This window comes from Salvelinus sp. IW2-2015, linkage group LG23 (assembly GCF_002910315.2).
Source record: "Salvelinus sp. IW2-2015 linkage group LG23, ASM291031v2, whole genome shotgun sequence".
Lineage (NCBI taxonomy): Eukaryota > Metazoa > Chordata > Actinopteri > Salmoniformes > Salmonidae > Salvelinus > Salvelinus sp. IW2-2015.
The window spans coordinates 37,857,577-37,880,148 of record NC_036863.1 but is presented as its reverse complement, the minus strand read 5'-3'; the positions used below and the strand labels follow the sequence as shown (position 1 = coordinate 37,880,148).

The 22,572-nt window shown below is 42.5% G+C and overlaps 1 protein-coding gene across 1 annotated transcript; it reads right to left on the bottom strand.

Annotated features, from left to right (window-relative positions):
- Positions 1-5,228: 5,228 nt before the first annotated feature.
- LOC111950369 (stress-induced-phosphoprotein 1) lies at positions 5,229-21,674 on the bottom strand. Its single transcript, XM_023967885.2, has 14 exons — positions 21,396-21,674; positions 20,200-20,409; positions 19,960-20,101; positions 19,700-19,841; positions 19,298-19,463; positions 18,841-18,967; positions 18,136-18,238; positions 17,724-17,844; positions 17,518-17,614; positions 12,685-12,809; positions 12,491-12,527; positions 10,935-11,038; positions 5,978-6,153; positions 5,229-5,828 (listed from the first exon to the last, which is right to left on the bottom strand). The coding sequence occupies exons 1-14, from the start codon at positions 21,402-21,404 to the stop codon at positions 5,756-5,758; spliced, it is 1,632 nt and encodes a 543-aa protein (XP_023823653.1). The 5' UTR covers positions 21,405-21,674; the 3' UTR covers positions 5,229-5,755.
- Between the last annotated feature and the right edge of the window lie 898 nt (positions 21,675-22,572).

Sequence of the window (22,572 nt, the reverse complement as noted above, 5' to 3'; positions counted from 1 at the left end):
TTATAATAACAACTTGATTAGTTGCCATCTAAAAAAAAATATTCTACAATAAAAATTGATTTAAAAATAATAATGGATAGTTAAAGATGCAATCCAGGATCTTAAGCGCTTATACATTTAAAATATTGTACGAATTGGAATTTGTAACATATTCTATGCAGGGCGTAACATATCATACAAAATGGATGGCGTAGTACACAATGTTCAGGGACACGTTTTTGACTCGAGCACTACTTACAAAACTACTGGCAAAAAATGATACCAAAGCTCTAGTGCATCACTAACGTAGTCTGTTAATGGGTCGGTGGAGTTTAGACACTCCTGAGGGCTTGTGAGGAAGACCCTCTAGTGGTCAATTACAGGTTAATCATGAGATGCAAGGTTTGTAGGGAAATACTTTTCGTACATTTAGAAAGTACATTAACTTTAACAAACAAAGTATGCAAAGCCATGCTGATTAGCAAAAGTGGAACATGCTTGAAGGGTTTTCCCAGTTTGGAAAGGAAGAAAATAGAAGCAGAAGGATGCATAACCACAGACACAGATCAATATAGAAATAAACTCGGCATAAAAAGAAACGTCCTCTCACTGTCAACTGTGTTTATTTTCAGCAAAYTTAACGTGTAAATATTTGTATGAACATAACAAGATTTCAACAACTGAGACATAAACTGAACAAGTTTCATGGACATGTGACTAACAGAAATGGAATAATGTGCCCGTGAGGGGTCAAAAGGGGTCAAAATCAAAAGTAATAGTATCTGGTGTGGCCACCAGCTGCATTAAGTACTGCAGTGCATCTCCTCCTCATGGACTGCGCCAGATTTGTCAGTTCTTGCTGTGAGATGCTACCCCACTCTTCCACCAAGGCACCTGCAAGTTCCCGGACATTTCTGGGGGGAATGGCCCTAGCCCTCACCCTCCGATCCAATAGGTCCCAGACGTGCTCAATGGGATTGAGATCCGGGTTCTTCGCTGGCCATGGCAGAACACTGGCATTCCTGTCTTGCAGGAAATCACGCACAGAACGAGCAGTATGGCTGGTGGCATTGTCATGCTGGAGGGTCATGTAACGCACAGAGTNGGAGCAGCCACTGCTGCTTCTGCTCCCACCACAGGGCATGGTCTGACCAGTCCTTCTTTATCTCTGGGGTGGACAGAGGAGTCTGTCGGTGATTTATATTAACACATCTATGGTGTGTCTCATAGATACTTTGAATCTTGTTTTGAAATCAATATTCATGTTCTGATTTACAGATATTGTGGAGTACGTGTCTATAATAACTTACTACACCCCACGATTAAGATATCAACAACCCTGAGAAATTACAAAATAGATACTCATATACAATCTAAAAATATACTGTATCTTAAATATAGTCCCAAGATGGACGTTGAAGTGTACGTTGGTAGGGAACTCACGTGTCTTCTCCACAATTCTGAGTACGACACCACCAATGTGCAGGTCTGAGGTCACGCTAACTTTGAAGGGTGTGGCCTCTGGGCCAAGCTCCTCCACTGTCACAGACAGATCCCACGCAGCCATACTTACAGAGGGAAAATATATCACTCATCTTTTATTATTGGTATTAATTGTGATAAGTGATGCTACATCATGGCTTTAACAATAAACTCTCGTTTGAAGACGCTGTACTGCAAAGTGGTAATACAACCATCGGGTTATGCCACATTTAAGATAGTAACACACATTAACACATTTTTCAATTAAAGCAAAAATTCATACTTTTGGGGGAAAGTAAAATGCTGAACTCTGATAGTGTACGGTTATTTATAAACAGACAAATCTGGGGAACATGGTAATGCCCTGAATCAAACTACAGGTCAAATATTAGGCTGACCCTAGTCTTGGCCATTCCCCACATTAAAATATATTGTAATATTGTACTCCACCAACACATTATAATAAGACCAAGATCATATTACTTCCTGTAAATTAATGAGCCCTTTCATAGTCATCTGTTCAATAACCCCAATACCCCCTATCCAAGCTTTTATATCTGCCCCTCCTTTTAGGACAAGACCAATTGGACTGTTAGATTATCATAGGAATAATAAAACGTTACCCCAGTAAGCCACTATTCAGTGTGGGCAATTCTAGTTCTGTTCTGTGCCTCAACATCACCCTGTCTGTCTCCATTTTCATAGAGTATCTCTATCAGTGTCTCTATAGTCTCTGCCCTGGGAGGACATTGTTGTTCCCTTACCTAGTTGTAGTCGCAAACAAAATGTTCTTCAGAGTCAAACACCAGGTGCCCTCAGTCTCTACCACTGTTTGGTGGTCTTTGCAGCTTGTGAAATATCTCAGTCACTTCCTCCTGTCTATCTCCCTCTCGGTCTTAGTGTCTGCGGTCTTATCCTGTGTAAATGTCAAGAGATGGAGCACTGTTCCTCTTTCACATACCATCAGGGCTGTAGGTGCTTGTTTTAAAGGGGGAGTTATCAGATACTGTTGCTGAGCAACTATTGTATTGACAAACATGCAAGAATCATTTTCCATATGTGTAAACACATATTGGTATTGGGATAGTTATAAGAACAACTTGATTAGTTGCCGTCTAAAAAAAAATATTCTACAATAAAAATTGATTTAAAAAAAATAATGGATAGTTAAAGATGCAATCCAGGATCTTAAGCGCTTATACATTTAAAATATTGTACGAATTGGAAGTTGTAACATATTCTATGCAGGACGTAACATATCATACAAAATGGATGGCGTAGTACACAATGTTCAGGGACACGTTTTTGACTCGAGCACTACTTACAAAACTACTGGCAAAAAATGATACCAAAGCTCTAGTGCATCACTAACGTAGTCTGTTAATGGGTCGGTGGAGTTTAGACACTCCTGAGGGCTTGTGAGGAAGACCCTCTAGTGGTCAATTACAGGTTAATCATGAGATGCAAGGTTTGTAGGGAAATACTTTTCGTACATTTAGAAAGTACATTAACTTTAACAAACAAAGTATGCAAAGCCATGCTGATTAGCAAAAGTGGAACATGCTTGAAGGGTTTTCCCAGTTTGGAAAGGAAGAAAATAGAAGCAGAAGGATGCATAACCACAGACACAGATCAATATAGAAATAAACTCGGCATAAAAAGAAACGTCCTCTCACTGTCAACTGTGTTTATTTTCAGCAAACTAACGTGTAAATATTTGTATGAACATAACAAGATTTCAACAAACTGAGACATAAACTGAACAAGTTTCATGACATGTGACTAACAGAAATGGAATAATGTGCCCGTGAGGGGTCAAAAGGGGTCAAAATCAAAAGTAATAGTATCTGGTGTGGCCACCAGCTGCATTAAGTACTGCAGTGCATCTCCTCCTCATGGACTGCGCCAGATTTGTCAGTTCTTGCTGTGAGATGCTACCCCACTCTTCCACCAAGGCACCTGCAAGTTCCCGGACATTTCTGGGGGAATGGCCCTAGCCCTCACCCTCCGATCCAATAGGTCCCAGACGTGCTCAATGGGATTGAGATCCGGGTTCTTCGCTGGCCATGGCAGAACACTGGCATTCCTGTCTTGCAGGAAATCACGCACAGAGAACGAGCAGTATGGCTGGTGGCATTGTCATGCTGGAGGGTCATGTAACGCACAGAGTTGAGATTGCCTGCAATGACAACAAGCTCAGTCCGATATCCTGACACACCACCCCAGACCATGACTGACCCTCCACCTCCAAATCGATCGTGCTCAAAGTACAGGCCTCGGTGTAACAATCATTCCGTCGATGATAAACACAAATCTGACCATCACCCTCGGTGTAACGCGAATCCGACCATCACCCCTGGTGAGACCAAAACCGCCGACACGCCAGTAAAGAGCACTTTTGCCAGTCCTGTCTGGTCCAGCGGTGGGTTTGTACCCATAGGCAACGTTGTTGCCGGTGATGTCTGGTTAGGACCTGCCTTACAACAGGCATACAAGCCCTCAGTCCAGCCTCTCTCAGCCTATTGCGGACAGTCTGAGCCCTGATGGAGGGATTGTGCGTTCCTGGTGTAACTTGGGCAGTTGTTGTTGCCATCCTGTACCTGTCCCGCAGGTGTGATGTTCGCATGTACCAATCCTGTGCAGGTGTTGTTACACGTGGTCTACCACTGCGAGGACAATCAGCTGTCCGTCCTGTCTCCCTCGCCTGTCTTAGGCGTCTCACAGTACAGACATGGCAATTTATTACCCTGGCCACATCTGCAGTCCTCATGCCTCCTTGCAGCATGCCTAAGGCACATTCAAGCAGATGAGCAGGGACCCTGGGCATATTTCTTTTGGTGTTTTTCAGTCAGTAGAAAGGCCTCTTTAGAGTCCTATGTTTTCATAACTGTGACGTTAATTGACTACCGTCTGTCTGTAAGCTGTTAGTGTCTTAACAACCGTTCCACAGGTGCATGTTCATTAATTGTTTATGGTTCATTGAACAAGCATGGGAAACAGTGTTTAAACCCTTTACAATGAAGATTTGTGAAGTTATTTGGAATTTTACGAATTCTTTGAAAGACAGGGTCCTGAAAAAGGGACGTTTCTTTTTTTGCTGACTTTGCCTTTGAGAAAGATTTTGCATAACAGGATTAATTTCACTTGTACATTGCACTTATTGGGCTTTGTGTGTGACTAACATCATGTGTGAGAGTGCCACTTCTGAGAATGGGCTGGTTGTGTAATCATAGGACTAAAATATGATCAAATCTCCCATATTTCTACTCTAGTTCAATTTAGTGGCATCCAGTGTCATGAACTCCAGCAGACCAATGGCTATGGTGAGATGCAGAAATGAAAGAAAAAAAAGCTTGGAAGGGAACAGTACATATATTTTAAACACAACCCTCCCCCCATTACTCTTTGAAACCAGACAAAACATCCATGGGTATGACATCGCAGACCTTCAGGAAACGGTGTCCTGCGGTTGTTGGCTGGCAACCATTTTGTGCACCGTGTGAAGTAGAAGAGCTTTTATACAAMACACCAACTACAGAGGCTACTTTCCCCAGCTCTGTATTGTCAGTCAAAGGGGTTTAATGAAGGGAGAAGAGATTCAACGTTCAATCACCTTTAATCCAGTTTGAACACCTGATCCCAAGATCAGTACTTACAAGACCGAACAACATTTAATTCTAAAGATCTGGWAAGCACAGTAATGTGAGATTGTAAGCCCGTCTCTGTACACCGGTAGCAAAATTACATTGACCTCAAGTTATGAAAGATGGGGGGGGTGGGTCATCATAGTCAGGCGCCCAACATAGATATTGACTGGCTATCTGATCCAAGCAGGAACCAGCAGTTTTAAATACGCAAAGGAAGTGAAAAACGAAGCAGTCATATTGCACCTTGACATTGTTCGAACACCCAACAGAGACCACAAAATAGAGCATTACTTGTTTTGTTATTAGCTGAAGTACTTTTGTTATTAGCTGCAGTATCATCGTACCAAACAAAGCTCTAGCCTTGTCTTCAGCTACTTTAACAGGGCTTTGATACCTTTTCCTAATTCAATTATTTGTTTCAGAGAGTTCTCTGATGAGGAATAGATTAAGTACAATTTCATTAAGGCCGTAAGATGGACAAAGTAAAAATGAAACCCTTTGTTGGTTGAAGTTTCGTTAAGATGGCGTACAGTATAATTTTGAGGGTGGAAGGGAGGGGAGTGTTGTTATAACTGGAGGGAATGGAATCTTGATCCACTGTGGTCTTGCTGTTCTTCATGGGTCTGGGCCTGTTCTCTCCTTACTCATCACCGGATGGCTATAAGTCCCACATCTATCAGTTTCTGGATCTTCTGAGCAATGCCTGGATTCTTAAGGTGACTGAGAGGGAGAAATAARGGAGGGAAAACCAATTAACTTATTTTCAAACTAATTTCGCCAATTAGTGTGTGATTGTGGTGCATGTGCTGTATACTGTGTAGTGAGTGTGTACATGTGCGTGTGATGATGCACAGAGCTGGCCCGCTTACTCGCTGAGTGCCTGTGGATCCTTCTGCATCTGCTCCAGGATCATGCGCATGGCTGGGTCACTCATGATCTGCTGCACTTCCGGGTCAGCCATGGCCCTCCTCTTCACATCCTCTGGACTGTCGTCGTTCCTCACGTGCTGGCTCATCAGGCAGCGCTGAATGCCCTCTGTGGCCTCCTGCACCCGGAATGGAGAGCCAGATAGTTCAACGGTTAGCCTCAGCTTTGTCAGTGACACCAACAACAACAAAAAAAGGTAGAAGAACTAAAATCCATGGATTCATATTTAATAGATATATATATATATCCATTTTCTCCCCAATTTTCGTGGTATCCAATYGCTAGTAATTACTATCTTGTCTCATCGCTACAACTMCCGTACGGGCTCGGGAGAGACGAAGGTCGAAAGCCATGCGTCCTCCGAAGCACAACCCAACCAAGCCGCACTGCTTCTTAACACACTGCCTCCAACCCGGAAGCCAGCCGCACCAATGTGTCGGAGGAAACACCGTGAACCTGGCCCCCTTGGTTAGCGCGCACTGCGCCCGGCCCGCCACAGGAGTCGCTGGAGCGCGATGAGACAAGGATATCCCTACCGGCCAAACCCTCCCTAACCCGGACGACGCTATGACAATTGTGCGTCGCCCCACGGACCTCCCGGTCGCGGCCGGGAGTGCCCTAGACCACTGCGCCAGTGCCCTAGACCACTGCGCCACCCGGGAGGCCCTTAATAGATATTTCTAGGGCTCTACTTTTGGCGTTAAGTCGGCGCAATTGTCAAACGCACGTTAGTTTGCAATTTTCGACCAGTTAAAGCCGGCGCTCGCTAATTTCAAACCCTAGTGTCAGGATTTGTTTTTACTTGTTTTATAATGAGCTCGCTTGCGCTGAGGTGGAAATATCTAAGTTGTGTCCTTAAAATCATGCGCCAAAGTACCAATTTCAGTACGCRCTGGTGTTTTTTTTAAAGACCAACCAAAAGCTGGTCTTTGAGGTAACGCATGGATTTTGACAACAGAAGCRCAGCCTAACCAGCCGCGACGCACAGTACCCATATGCACATGGAACAATAGACAGGGATGTAACCTGCTGAGGGCCCAAAAAAGGTGACACTATTTTGTTGCACATGCAAAAAAAAAAACTGCTAGGGGGAAATGCAGGTTTTAACTAATTAAACAACAAAGAATATGATCTACATGATCAGTCTGTGTGTAAAATAAAAAGTGGTTAATGTGAACCTAACTCACAGCTAAAAAATGTAAAGAAAGCAACCCGATGTTATTTGTTTTCTAGACTTTACTGCAAATGACACTYGAGTCTTGAGAAAAAACAACACACTAATATTGCAGTTAGACATGACAGCCTTTATAATAGAACGCTTGTGACCACACACATCTAAATATTTCACTTGGGAAAAAACATCTTAAAGTAGAAATAGAATGAAACAAACAGGCATTCTATTTTTGCTCTATTATAGTATAGTATAGCCACTATAGTAGACGTCGATCAAGTGCACAAGGCTACATGTGTGCAAAAATAAAGGTCACAGAGTTTTTWAAATTATAATCCCCCCTCACTCACACGTGTTACTGTCAAGTTCAACACAACAAAAACAATGTCTTTGGGCTACACTGCACATTATACACTTTCTGCCTGTGGACATCTGTTCTACAATGTGCCAGCAGAGCATGATACCCTTTGCTGGCATAATTGATCTCTTTCAGGCAGAGTGTACACCTGGCATACCCCTTTTTAGCCACTGTATTGAAGAAGTGAGAAAGAGGGAAAGTGTGTGGTGTTCCTTYCACCTCTATAGTGGCATCCAGCTTAAGCCAGGCCCAGCTCCAGCTACACTTGATCCCTGAATCCACTTGTTTAACTTCTTATGGCTGCAGGGGCAGTATTGAGTAGCTTGGATGAAAGGTGCCCAAAGTAAACAGTCCCAGTTACTAATATATGCATAGTATTATTAGTATTGGATAGAAAACACTCTGAAGTTTCTAAAACTGTTTGAATTATGTCTGTGAGTATAACAGAACTCCTATGGCAGGCAAAAACCCGAGAAAGAATCCAAACAGGAAGTGGAAATTCTGAGGCTGGTCGAGTTTCAACCAAGATCCCATTGAAATCACAGCGAGATATGAATGAGTATTCACTTCCTATGGCTTCCACTAGATGTCAACAGTCTGTAGAACTTAGTCTGATGACTCTACTGTGAAGGGGGGGGGGGGCGAATGAGACAGGAATGAGTCACCACTGCCATGAGGTGAACATTCTTTGACCACGCGCGCTCACACGAGGCAGCTCCGTTCCATCGCTCATCTGAAGTCAATGTAATTCTCCGGTTGGAACGTTATTCAAGATTTATTTTAACAACATTCTAAAGATTGATTCAATACATCGTTTGACATGTTTCTACTGACTGTTACGGAACTTTTGGACGTTTCGTCACGTTTTAGTGAACGCGCTTTGTGACTTTGGAATTGTTTACCAAACGCGCTAAACAAAGTAGCTAATTGGACATAAATAACGGACATTATCGAACAAATCAAGCATTTATTGTGGGCCTGGGATTCCTGGGAGTGCATTCTGATGAAGATCATCAAAGGTAAGGGAATATTTATCATGTAATTTCTGGTTTCTGTTGACTCCAACATGACGGCTAATTTGACTATTGTTCTGAGCTCCGTCTCAGATTATTGCATGGTTTGCTTTTTCCGTAAAAAAAAWTTGAAATCTGACACAGCGGTTGCATTAAGGAGAGGTATATCTATAATTCCATGTGTATAACTTGTATTATCATCTACATTTATGATGAGTATTTCTGTTGAAACGATGTGGCTATGCACTATTACTAGATGTTTTTGGAACTAGTGAATGTAACGCGCCAATGTAAACTCAGATTTATCAAACAAAACATACATGTATTGTGTAACATGAAGTCCTATGAGTGTCATCTGATGAAGATCATCAAAGGTTAGTGATTCATTTTATCTCTATTTGTGCTTTTTGTGACTGCTATCTTTCACTGGAAAAATGRCTGTGCTTATTGTGGTTTGGTGTGACCTAACATAATCGTTTGTAGTGCTTTCGCTGAAAAGCATATTTGAAATCGGACACTTTGGTGGGATTAACAACAAGATTACCTTTAAAATGGTATAAGACACATGTATGTCTGAGGAACTTTAATAATGAGATTTGTKGTTTTGAATTTGGCGCCCTGCACTTTCACTGGCTGTTGTCATATCATCCCRTTACCGGGATTGAAAATTAACCACATACTGTTGAGGGAAAACATTAGTTAAAATTAGGTTACTAACGTTAGCTCATCTGAACCATCTGACTTTATTAGCAAGCTAATTTCACACCATAAACTCAATTATTTGATCCGTTAAATTGGCTAATGTTGCTCAACATTACTCTGACTAGCTAACGGATAAATCAATCCAGCTAGCAAGATACTTAACAAWGCTAATACTTGTTCCACCATACTTTCTCCCTCACCTCAAACTTTCCAAATGCCAGTTGTTTTTCAGTTACAGCTCATGACGTAACGTACGCTAACCCCATTCCGTACAAATGTGCGCAACCGCGACATTCAAACGAGGCTGCAAAGAAAACTAAATGGGACTGTAGCGACTGTGTTGACTTMAAGATCTGGGGTGTGAACTACGTTTCTATTCAAGCGTTGACTGACATGGTAATGGCTCTATAGTATTGGAGAAAAGTTGGGGGGAAAACTGCCCCCTCCGACRCTGTACGTTACAYCGTGACGTGTCATGGCGTAACGTACAGCACGCATAAAGCAACAAATTCTGCTTACAGCCTCTCTCCACCAGGTGTAGCACTTCTCTCACCGTTTAAAAACAGAAAAGGAACAGGGTAAGGGGGATACCTAGTAATTTTTTGCGTCATCACTGCAAGCTATCATGACTCTCAAAAGCCGCCGTTTACTTCTGAAGATCACTTTAGCACCGCCCTAAAAACTCGATTCAAATTCGACACAAACCTTAAAATAGGTATGTAACGACACATTATATAAACTCTTTATAGTGTTTTATTTACATTTTAGAGGCGATAAGGTGATAAGTTGGACAGATCTAGTGAAAAAAAGCTGTTTCAGGACATCTCTCCTCACTATCACGCATTAGTTTCGCTTCCCCACCCGCCATTTTTAAAAAGCGATGGGCATCATGAAGGTCTCGTCATTGATTTTGTTGGAAAGGGGAGAAATTGTGCTTTACAATGGTATTGATATTACAGTTGATCTGGAAGTATTACGTTTTTTGGGCGCTAAAATAAAGGTCAATTGTACGGACCAGCGTGATGTACAAAAGTRAGTTAGCGCGCACTTATGCTGTAACTAGTAAATTAGTTGTCTCTTCTTTCTTCAGTCGAGTGCTGCTCTGCATTCTGTTGTTATGTGAACGATTGGCTGAGCCTTGGATACAGCCACTAGTATTGCTCCAAACRCGCATTACTCGTTCGGTTACAGCCAGTAGTGATCCAAACACTGGATGTTTTTTTTACTTTAAATCACTTGTTACTGTAACCTATGCTATTTAATAAACTGTCATATCAGTCCACAGTGGACTAGGACGAGAAAATTCCGTGCCCCCAGCCGAATTTAAATTGATGACAACACAAAGCCCGTCAATAACCTACAGAACTTGAGACAAGCACATGCAGTATTAAGCCATGGAGCACCTTGATTTGCCAGTGAGTGGCCAAGCCCTCGTCACACCTACAACTTGTTTATTCATCAAAACCCAGCTCTTTCGCACCACCAACAGCTATTGTGCTCATAATAACGKCTGTGAAAACTACTAARATATTTCTGACACACCCCCAGACCTGTAACGCTACTGCCAGCGCTTAGATTTACCATTGCGTTATGTTTGTTAAAATAGAGTAAAGGAGATCCTGCTAGTGTACCAATATAAATCTGTCATACTGTACCTTGGAGGTAGAGTCAAGCTCCAGAGCCTTCTCGTAGGCAACCATCGCTTTAGTGAAATCTTTCATGGCCTCCAAAGCTGCTGCCTTCCGTGTGTATCCCTTTACTGTGGAGAGAGAAGTTAAATGAGGTCTATGCTTTTAAAGGGCCCACGTTCGATACAGTTCAAAACAACTGCACGTCAGCATTCAAGTACTCAAGACACAGCCTATTGCTTTCAGTCTCCTGATGCCCAAAATCAAGTAAGAGCAAAAAAGTAAACAGGCCTGCTATTAGAAAAGCTATGRGACCTGTATGTGCAAAGTAAAAGAATGGTGAACTGACAAGAGTTTGAGTAAAATACTCCTTCAAAAGAGGTATTATCGAGGTTTGAAATCAACTTATGTACATTTCAAACCCCCCCCATTTTGGACTTGACGCTGTATGGTCCATACATGCATTATAAACCATCTGTAGTCATCTCCTAGCCTATGAATCCCCAAAATTGTACATTCAATTCTTCCGGGATTTCGTGCACGTTAGCTAAGCCSGTTCCTTAATTTACTGCTGCGCGCTCTGCAAAACGGAGTTGCTTGCATGCTTTTTTAAATGAAAGCGAGAAAAAAAATCAATATAACTATATGAATGCATCCAAAGTTGAACGCATCACAAATTAACAGTTGGATATAGTAGACCTTGACAGTTAATGTCACTCATCTTTCAATGCATTGATCCGGACACAAAGTAGCCCAATCAAAAAAATATGCTTTTTGGACCAGCAAATATGTAGGCTACAGATGAGTTGGCATTTCAGCCGCAAATACATTAAAAGATCATTTCAACCCGATCAGAAGCATTGTGGTCACAATCTTGTTTCCTAAATGGTATCACTGACGTGTCTTGATGAATTTGGGTACTAAGGATTTTGCTTACTTCCATCCATTTAGATGTATTGGCTATAGAAGTGTTTCCCCCCTTTATAGATTATAACATTGTGGCCTACCTTCCTGTAATGTCAATAACCCAAATCAATAATTGCATTTGTCCTTTGTGAGTTTATCAACACCAAACGGCTATCCAATGGTAGTCCAAAACACACTGCAGCTATCGATTGCCCCAGCTGTCCATCATGTAGCCTAAGGCTTCTATAATATATAATATACAGGCTACCAGACTTGCAGAGAGTAGGGTATTTGATGCAAACATAGAAGTAGCCTATACCTTTTCCAATGTAGCCTACAAAATTACATTATCACATTGACAACTCCCAGTCACCTCGCTCGTTCGCTGGCTAGTACCCTACGTCAACCYAACCTGATGGAATCATGCCCAATGAGGTTGCAAGGTTAAAGTCGGCCGAGTATTGTCCAATGAGGTTGTGGGKTGGGCCCAAAACATCTCATTGTGCACACACTGGCAGGCCTAGAGAGCCACAACGTGTTACACAAAATTCACAATTTTCAGAGACCCTTTTTGGGTCTTGAGTGCTACTTTCAAAACTACTGGCTTGAAAGTCGACAAAACCTTAATAACGCATMTTTAACACAAATATAAAGCAGTTTCAAAGCTCAATACATACTGAAGGCAGGGTCAAGTTTGATACAGTCCTCGCAATCCTAAAAGATAGAAGAAAATATCAGTCAGTCCTTTTTGACTGATGAAGTACTACAGTGGATATAATATACAAGAAAATCAAGCTGGTGTTTATAAATTAGTAATGGCGAGGATGAAGCTCATACATGCATGGYACGACTGTAGTGAAGTGTGCTGTACCTTCAGGGCAAGTTGGAACTCCAGCAGCTTCGTGTAGCAGGCAGCTCTGTTGCTGAAGAGCTTGGCGTCATTGGGGTTCCTTTTGATGGCCTCTGAGTAATGTCTCATGGCTGAAGGATAGTCTCCTGTAGAACAGAGAGGAYAAACACAGCATGTCAGATATCCTCACACTACCAGGGAATCTTTGGAATACACACACAACTCAGGGCTGCCAAYATTTGAAGAAAGTTTGGAGTGAGATTTGCTATGTGAATTTCATTGCCCCCTGGCACAACCCCTAGACCAGAATATTTTACTGTGTTAAAGCTAATTTCCTGCAATGCTATGTATTTTGACATGGCTTAGGCCCAAGACCAGGGTGGAATATAATATATATAAACTCAGCATAAAAAGAAACGTCCCTTTTTCAGGACCCTGTCTTTCAAAGAATTCGTAAAATTCCAAATAACTTCACAGATCTTCATTGCAAAGGGTTTAAACACTGTTTCCCATGCTTGTTCAATGAACCATAAACAATTAATGAACATGCACTTGTGGAACGGTTGTTAAGACACAAACAGCTTACAGACGGTAGGCAATTAAGGTCACAGTTATGAAAACTTAGGACGCTAAAGAGGCCTTTCTACTGACTCTGGAAAAACACCAAAAGAAACATGCCCAGGGTCCCTGCGTGAATGTGCCTTAGGCATGCTGCAGGGAGGCATGAGGACTGCAGATGTGGCCAGGGCAATAAATTGCCATGTCCGTACTGTGAGAAGCATAAGACAGCGCTACAGGAAGACAGGACAGACATCTGATTGTCCTCGCAGTGGTAGACCACGTGTAACAACACCTGCACAGGATTGGTACATCCAAACATCACACCTGCGGGACAGGTACAGGATGGCAACAACAACTGCCCGAGTTACACCAGGAACGCACAATCCCTCCATCAGTGCTCAGACTGTACGCAATAGGCTGAGAGAGGCTGGACTGAGGGCTTGTAGGCCTGTTGTAAGGCAGGTCCTCACCAGACATCACCGGCAACAATGTCGCCTATGGGCACAAACCCACCGCTGGACCAGACAGGACTGGCAAAAAGTGCTCTTCACTGATGAGTCGCGGTTTTGTCTCACCAGGGGTGATGGTCGGATTTGCGTTACACCGAGGCCTGTACTCTGGAGCGGGATCGATTTGGAGGTGGAGGGTCCGTCATGGTCTGGGGCGTTGTTTCACAGCATCATTGGACTGAGCTTGTTGTCATTGCAGGCAATTTCAACGCTGTGCGTTACAGGGAAGACATCCTCCTCCCTCATGTGGTACCCTTCCTGCAAGCTCATCCTGATATGACCCTCCAGCATGACAATGCCACCAGCCATACTGCTCGTTCTGTGCGTTATTTCCTGCAAGACAGGAATGTCAGTGTTCTACCATGGCCAGCGAAGAGCCCGGATCTCAATCCCATTGAGCACGTCTGGGACCTGTTGGATCAGAGGGTGAGGGCTAGGGCCATTCCCCCCCAGAAATATCCAGTAATTTGCAGGTACCTTGGTGGAAGAGTGGGGTAACATCTCAGAGCAAGAACTGGCAAATCTAGTGCAGTCTATGAGGAGGAGATGTACTACAGTAGTTAATGCAGCTGGTGGCCACACCAGATACTGACTGTTACTTTTGCTTTTGACCCCTCCTTTGTTCAGGGACACATTATTCCATTTCTGTTAGTCACATGTCTGTGCAACTTGTTCAGTTTATGTCTCAGTTGTTGAATCTTGTTATGTTCATACAAATATTTACACATGTTAAGTTTGCTGAAAATAAACGCAGTTGACAGTGAGAGGATGCTTCCTTTTTTGCTGAGTTTATATTTTTAACCACAGGTCAGGTGTATTCAGGATACTTTGAACAATAAATGAACAAAAAACATTTGACAACCTTGTTACTTTTAGATTTTTGTTGGATAAATTTCCCCCAAAATTTTTTGGGGTGGTTTGACACTTTATTCAGATAGTAATGAGATGGGGTAGACCGGCAAATGCTAGAAAAAGTGGGAAGGTTGGAAGCAGGAATTGATCCCTGTTCTCAGGTGGAAAGTTGTATGCGACACGTCCTGGCAGTGTTACCACTGTTACAGGCTTTGGTTGGACATTATCACTCGGAGCTCAACAATTGGTGTTACCTCGTTAGTCAGTATGTGTTACACCTGTGCTGGTTTGTCATCTCATTAGTGGGAAGGTGTTTCACCTGCGCTGGCCCAGAGGATATTTAAGAGTGGCTGGCCAGTGCTCCAGTCTTGAGAGATGTGGAGGATTAACACCTTTAGTTGGCTCTCCCCATTTGATTTCTAGAAAAACAAATCCTTCATCTGATGTCTTCTGTTGCTCCCAATTCTCCTGTCTAAGTTTGGTGTGGATTTTTCTTTTGTTTGCCTCTTCTTGGGCAGATTTAGTGGGTGCTCRTGGTGGATGTCTTTCCACTCCCAGTTGTTGCTAGTCAACTTTCTTTACACTTAAAATCTATTTCATTTTGGTCTGTGACTTAGTCCCCTCTTCTGTTTGAGACATTTGGTTTTCTTGCTGGGGAATGTAATACCACTACACTGAGGCTCTGCACAGGAAAATCATTAATGGTTGATGGCAGTTGGTAACCAAATCATAGATTGCAGTCTCCTTGTCCATAGACTGCCTTCAACATTTAGTAATTTGGCTGAACTCTTAAATTCAGGCTTCAAGAAAATCCTGCTAGCTCTCCAGGAGGTTTGGCCACCCCTGATCTGTTTCTGAAGTGCTGGGTGTTTGAATACATTTCTCAATCAGACCAACCTTTCTCAATCACTCAACCCAACCTTGGTTGAGAGCTTCAAGTTCCTTGGTGTCCACATCACCAACAAACTAGAATGGCCCAAACACACCAAAACAGTTGTGAAGAGGGCACGACAAAGCCTAATCCCCCTCAGGAAACTCAAAAGATTTGGCATGGGTCTTGAGATCCTCAAAGTTCTACAGCTGCAACATTGAGAGCATCCTGATTGGTTGCATCACTGCTTGTTATTGCAATTGCTCGGCCTCTGACCGCAAGGCACTACAGAGGGTAGTGCGTAGGGCCCAGTACATCACTGGGGCTAAGCTGCCTGCCATCCAGGACCTCTACACCAGGCGGTGTCAGAGGAAGGCCCTAAAAATTGTCTAAGACCCCAGCCACCCCAGTCATAGACTGTTCTCTACTACCGCATGGCAAGCGGTACCGGAGTGCCAAGTCTAGGACAAAAAGGCTTCTCAACAGTTTTTACCCAAGCCATAAGACTCCTGAACAGGTAATCAAATGGCTACCCAGACTATTTGCATTGTGTGCCCCCCCCMMMWCTYTTACGCTGCTGCTACTCTGTTTATCATATGCATAGTCACTWACTATACATTCATGTACATACTACCTCAATTGGCCCGACCAACCAGTGCTCTCCGAACATTGGCTAACTGAGCTATCTGCATTGTCCCGCCACCCACCATACTACCTCAATCAGCCCGACTAACCGGTGTCTGTATGTAGCCTCGCTACTGTTGTTTTTCACTGTCTTTTTACTTCTTACCCATTGTACACCTAATACCTATTTTGCACTATTGGTTAGAGCCTGTAAGTAAGCATTTCACTGTAAGGTCTACACCTGTTGTAWTCGGCACACGTGACAACTTTGATTTGATTCGAGAAAATATGAATATCAATATTCAGGTGGCTGATGCCTTTAAGTTAAAGATCCTTGTCCTCATCGTACTCTACATAGACAAAATATGATGTGTGTATGAGCTGATACACTGGCAAAATTGAGTAGTGGAATAATAAGACAAGTGTGGGGAATAAGTGTGGGGAAAAAGCCCTTTTGTGGTGATGAAGTCATTCTGATTGGCTGGGCCTGGCTCCCCAGTAGGTGGGTCTGGCTCCCATGGCTGCGCCCCTGCCCAGTCATATGAAATCCATAGATTAGGGCCTAATGGATTTATTTCAATTGACTGATTTCCTTGTGAACTTTAACTGAAATTGTTGCGTTCATGTTTTTGTTCAGTATAGATAAAAATCTCCTGAAGACAAGATTACMAATCTTCCCCTACATCTAACCAARTTATTTGTCCATTTATCCCTCTCCCTCTATAATCAAACTTACACTTTTGGGTTCACAATGTTTGACAAAATTATTTTCATAGTTCCAAATCAGGTCACCCTGCCAAACTTCCCTGCTAAAACGTACTGTAGGTCTGTCTGATGCCTTTTCATTGTCACAGTCTAAAAGCCAATCTCGAAACGAGGGGACTAATGTAAATGTGTATTAAATGGGCTTTAGTACATGCTATCAAAAGGCTGCATTCTGCAATAGGGACGGGAGTTACAGCAACCTCATTTTGTTTACAACATTGTACATAAAAGAGCTACCGTGCTGTTCTTTCTACAGTTTTATAAACTCAGCAGAGAACGTTTTCATTTTCTCCATTAAACTSCACTCTAATCTTGAGGGGCGTTTCTTTAAAACATGCTTCCAATCCCATTGATCCCTTACATAACTAGACCAATCATATYCTTCAATGTGCCGCGGTTCACAATGCTGTGGCAAGACAGGACAATGAGGTTCCGCTCGTGATGTTAAATTGCAGGAGCAGACGCAACGATTTAGAGCACAGTTGAAAAGTTAAACGCACTATATACAATGGACTAATGAGACAAATAAAAAAGCAGTACTTTCCAATGCATGCGATTATAAGAGGTGGCGTGAGAACGGTCAAACGTGTGTCACGGCCAATGCGTGAGAGTTCGCATAAGCGCACCAATAGGAATGACACACTTTCAACAACTGTAGCTCAAAACGCACACCTTTCTGGAAGGACTCGTTGCCCTTGTTCTTCTCTTCCAAGGCCTGCTCTGGGTTGATGTAGGCCAGCTTCTCCTGCTCCTTCAATACCTTCTCCGCCTGCAGACACAACGACGGGATAGTGAGCAACGATTGGTCGGATTGGTCATCTACCCCAGAACAATGTATCCCGTCAGCCCTCATTCAATACGGGCAACACTTTCTGTACCTGYTGGCACTTCTTAAGGACATCAGGGGTGCGATGCTCTGTCAGACTCTTGTTGTAAAATTGGACTGCTTCTTTGTATTTCTCCTGCTTGAAGTACGAGTTGCCAATCCTAGCCAAGGCCCTGAGAGAGGAGGATAGGGATAAAGAGACATTAAGCATGGAGTGTATGCACTTAAAATTAGAAAGCTGGATGACTCATGCTGACATGTACATTTCCCTGGTTTGTAGCAGAGCCCAACGTTACTCAAATGTGACCTGGCAATGGTGAATACGACTTAATTGGCTGCTTATTCAGGAGACCTCATCTTCCCTCATCCCATGATTGTTTGTCCCCAGCAGACACCTAGCAGTTTATACCCTAGAGGGTGACTCGCATGTATAATTATTTGCAGTGAATTGAGAAGGAACTCACTTGGCAATCTGTCTGTAGTCCTCCCGGTTCTCTCTGCCCACCTCGATGGCCTTGTCACACAGCTCCCTACACTTCTCATACTCTGCCTTCTCAAAGAACACAGCTGGGATGGACACAAAGAGAGGAGACACTTTAGAAACCAATGCAACTAGCTCATTATCAATCCGATTTTAAAGATCATGAAATCAAAGTCAATTACATTGACTGCATGATGCTGCCATGAGATTTCCGTGGTAGGAAAAGCTCTCACTTGGAGTGTTATTGAGTAGACTGTATAGCCTTTTGACAATAATTCGTATAAACCGGACAAAACTATTCTGCAAAATCACTTGCTGAGGACCCACATAAAATTATTAAATGTTATGCTGCTTTATCTGCCCTTGACCGTATGGAAATATACATTTTTATTAAGGGGTAGAAATGTTCACTCAGTTAATCACATGATTCTGATTAAGCCAAATAATTCCACAGCCAATTAGTTATCATGGATAAAATGTTTTTTTTTTTTTTTTTAACTATACAGACTTCAGAGAAATGCATCACTGTGGATAGTTAAAATGGTAAAACTACAGTTTAAGTCATGAAATATTAACGCCTCTCCTAAAACCATATTTTAACCTAAGGCGGCAGCTAGAGCGAGTTGTAGAAGATTCTAGAATTCACTCGCACACTATGGTCTGTCTGTGTGTAGTGATGTTTCTATACCTGCTTGGTTTGAAATATATGTCATGTTGGTTGGGTCGTGCATGAGGGCTTCTTCATAATGTTTCAGTGCAGTGGCAAAGTCTTTCTTCTTGTATGCCTCGTTCCCCAGGTCTTTCTCCTTCAGAGCCTGTGAAAGCAGAATGGACATTTAAGCTGTAAAAGACAAAGTGCTGAGAGGGCAATAAATATTGCAAATCAGTCTGGGTGCAGAGAGGAGATGCATGCATGAATTACTATTTCCCTCAGACTGAAGGTCTATAGCCCTCAAACTYAACTCTGGACCCCGAAGCCAGTTCCACTAGGTTGTTTTTTAAATAAATTGTTACCCTCTAATCAGGGACTGCTTTAGACCTGGGACACCAGGTGTGTGTGCAATTAATTATCTGGTAGACCAGAAAAGCAGCAGGCTCTGGAACTTGTAGGGTAGKAGTTGAATACCCCTGGTCCATCTATTTACCTGTCTCTTGTTCTCGGGTAAGTCTTCCTCCTTGGGAGTAGGTGGCTGAGTCTCTTTGCGTTTGGGAGGAGGGGGTGGAGTGGGCTCGTCGTCTTCATCCATGCCTGCCAAGTCTAACCCCAGCAGGACTGACAGGGTGGTCATTACTCTCGGGTCCTGGAGCTTCCTACAGGAAGAGGGACAGAGGCAAAGAGTATTTGATTCAGATCACAGAAAAGTAATAGGAGCCACAAATTAATTTAGTGTTCTGGGGCATATTACTAGAGTCAGACAGTCTGGCATGATGATCTTTGTGCTGAATTAATTTTGCATTAGGAAGGGGACTGCATCAAAGTATGCAGTATATTTCTAAATGTACAGATGTAGTGCAACAAGACCAGTGGTATCCATGGAAACACTCACGAGCCAAGCTCAGACGGTTTATCCCTGAGCTGCTCCAGTAGCGCTCTGTACTCTGGATCTTTCATCAGGGCATGGGTTCGAGAGTCACTCTCCAGCTTCGCAAACATGTTGGGCATGGCAAAGGGGTTCATCATCTTTTTTTCTGGTGAGGCAAGATGAGGTGAAATTCACCACAGGCCAAATAAAGAATGGTGCGCAAACAAGATCCCATTGTTTTCTTTATAATCATGTGAGGGAGTGTGCCGTTCAAATGTTTTTACCTGCTAGCCGGGCTTCTATGTTCTGCAGTCCCTCCTTGAGCTGCTGATTAGTGGGTTCTTGTCTGAATCCCTCTTGGTAAGTCGCTTTGGCATCCTCAAACCTTCCAAGGAACTCCTGGGCTGCTGCTTTCCTTGAGTACCCCTGTGCAAACAAAGGTCATGGCAATGGAGGCATATCACTTTTGACAACAGCTAATACAAATCTACGACGCCCTCTGGACAACTGTGATGTCGTCTCACCTTTCCCCAGTCAGGTTTAATCTTGATGGTCTGACAGGCGTCCTCCAGAGCCCTCTCGTAGTTACCATTCTTGGCATGGGCAGCTGAGCGATTGCTGAAGAGGACATGGTTTGAGGGGTCGAGGGCCAATGCTTCGGTGTAGCAGCGTATGGCCTCGTCGATTTTCCCTGCACTCAGTGCCTTGTTGCCCTGATCTTTCAACTGTGACACCTGTGAGTGGAAAAATGGACTTTGATAAATTCACTTTAACAAAATTGTAAACATATTGCCCGGTATAGTACTTCTTTACTTGTCAGTTTAGTGAAAAAAACGCAATCTTGATTTGGCCTATTTGAGATCTGTAAACAATCTGATTCCTAAAGCAGACAAGGTCTGTAGGAACTAGCTGTAAGGTTTAACCCGTCCCAAGCCAGTCACCTGTTCCTGACACTTATATGCCATGAGGATGAACGCAGAAACCTATCCTTTACCATGATGCATATTAGCTATGTTTCAGCTAAACCATGTAGGTTAACGCACATTTGAAAGATTTACTGAGGTGAACTGCTGCTATATGATAGCTAGCTAGTAAATTTGATTTCTGACTGTCTTGTAGTCCTGCCCAACGCGAACTGTTAGCTAGCTAGCTAACTTGTCAGCCATGTCCTCTTGCTAGCTAACCAGTACCCTAGCTAGCTTGATAGTCATGTTAACGTTAGTAAACTTGAATTAGCGAGYTACCTAGCTAGCAGTAATGTTAGCAATTTCAGAGCATAAAATCATCGTGGCTGCACCGGATCGACAGAACAGGCCTATGTTAGCTAGTTAACGTTATATTAGCTAGGTACATACATAGCTATCAGTAACGTTAGTTAGCTAACTATCTAATCGGCTGGTTATACTCACTGTAAATGACACTCGCTCTGGACAAAAATATTTGCCGTCTAAATTAGATTCGATTGTAGATACAATTGAACTCAATTGTTAGCCAGCTACTATTATAGTAACATTACCGGTTAGCTAACGTTAGCTAACAATAGCACTTGAGTCCGCATAGTAAAATATCTAGCTACTGCTTTCTGTCAATCTTAAAATAAGTCAAACACCMCTTATTGACCACCAATACCGTTATAAACGGTGCCACAATACTGTAAATCTCGCAGAGAAAATAGTTTGACCATAACATTGATGACAATTGCTACTCAATTGATACTCACTTTCTCCATGTTGTAACCATGAGGTTCCAGAAACTACTGTGAGACGACAGGATGAGCTCCACCCCCTGCAGAATATGAATCTAGGTTGCCAGATTCTTTGCAAGATAATYTTTACTTGTCTAAATCTATCCAACAGTCTCAGTTTCCTCTAATTGGTTTGTCTTATTTATATGGTATGTAGCTATGTATTAGAACATGTATCAATATAAAAAGTGTTTTTATAGATTAGATTGAGAACCAAACTGTGCTCATACAMTAATCCTATGATCACTCTGGTATGCATCGTAACGCCAGTGCCTTCCCATATATTTCTGAAATATTGCGTTACGATGTATGATTGGTTCAGTTTAGTGAATCGRGGAAATCTCAGCAAACCAGAGGCTAGTTCGCGTTGAGTACGACGAGTAAAACAAGCGTCAAGTTACCTAGTTCTAGAAGGCTCTGTAGGTTTTTWATTTTATTTAACCAGGCAAGTCCGTTAAGAACAMWTTTTTATTTACAATGACAGCCTACCCCGCCCAAACCCGCTGGGSCAATTGTGCATAAGTGTTAAAGTATTTACTAAATAAACTAAAGTAAACAAATAAATAATAACAATAGAAAAATAACATTAACGACTGTGAACTAGATGTTTTCTATTGATCTTTTATTTTGGGATCTGGAACCTCTTCACTAGTGCCGGATAGGAGGGAGGTGAAATAGGGCACATTTTTGCTTTCTGTTTTTTAATGTTCCCTAAACGGGTCAATATCCTAATTATTTCTAGATGGAATTATCTAGACGTATTGCTAAACACTTGTGGTTCTTATCAATCATCAGTTGAGTGTGATATGTTGTCAGTTGTCCTGATATGACAAAAGTAACAAATGGACAAAATAATTTAGAGCCAAATCTCCTCTTAAAAAGCCCTGAGTATATAATAAAGAATGGAATATACATATGATGCAGGAAAACTTCAATTMGTTTTATCTAAATTCTACGAGCATGTCACATGTGCAGCCAGAGGRAAAGAACTCTAGACCACCTTTACTTCACACACAGAGACGCATACAAAGCTCCCCCTCGYCCTCCATTTGGAAAATCTGACCGGAATTCTATCCTGACTCCTGCTTACAAGGAAAACTAAAGCAGGAAGTACCAGTGTCTCGCTCAATACGGAAGTGGTCAGACTACAGGA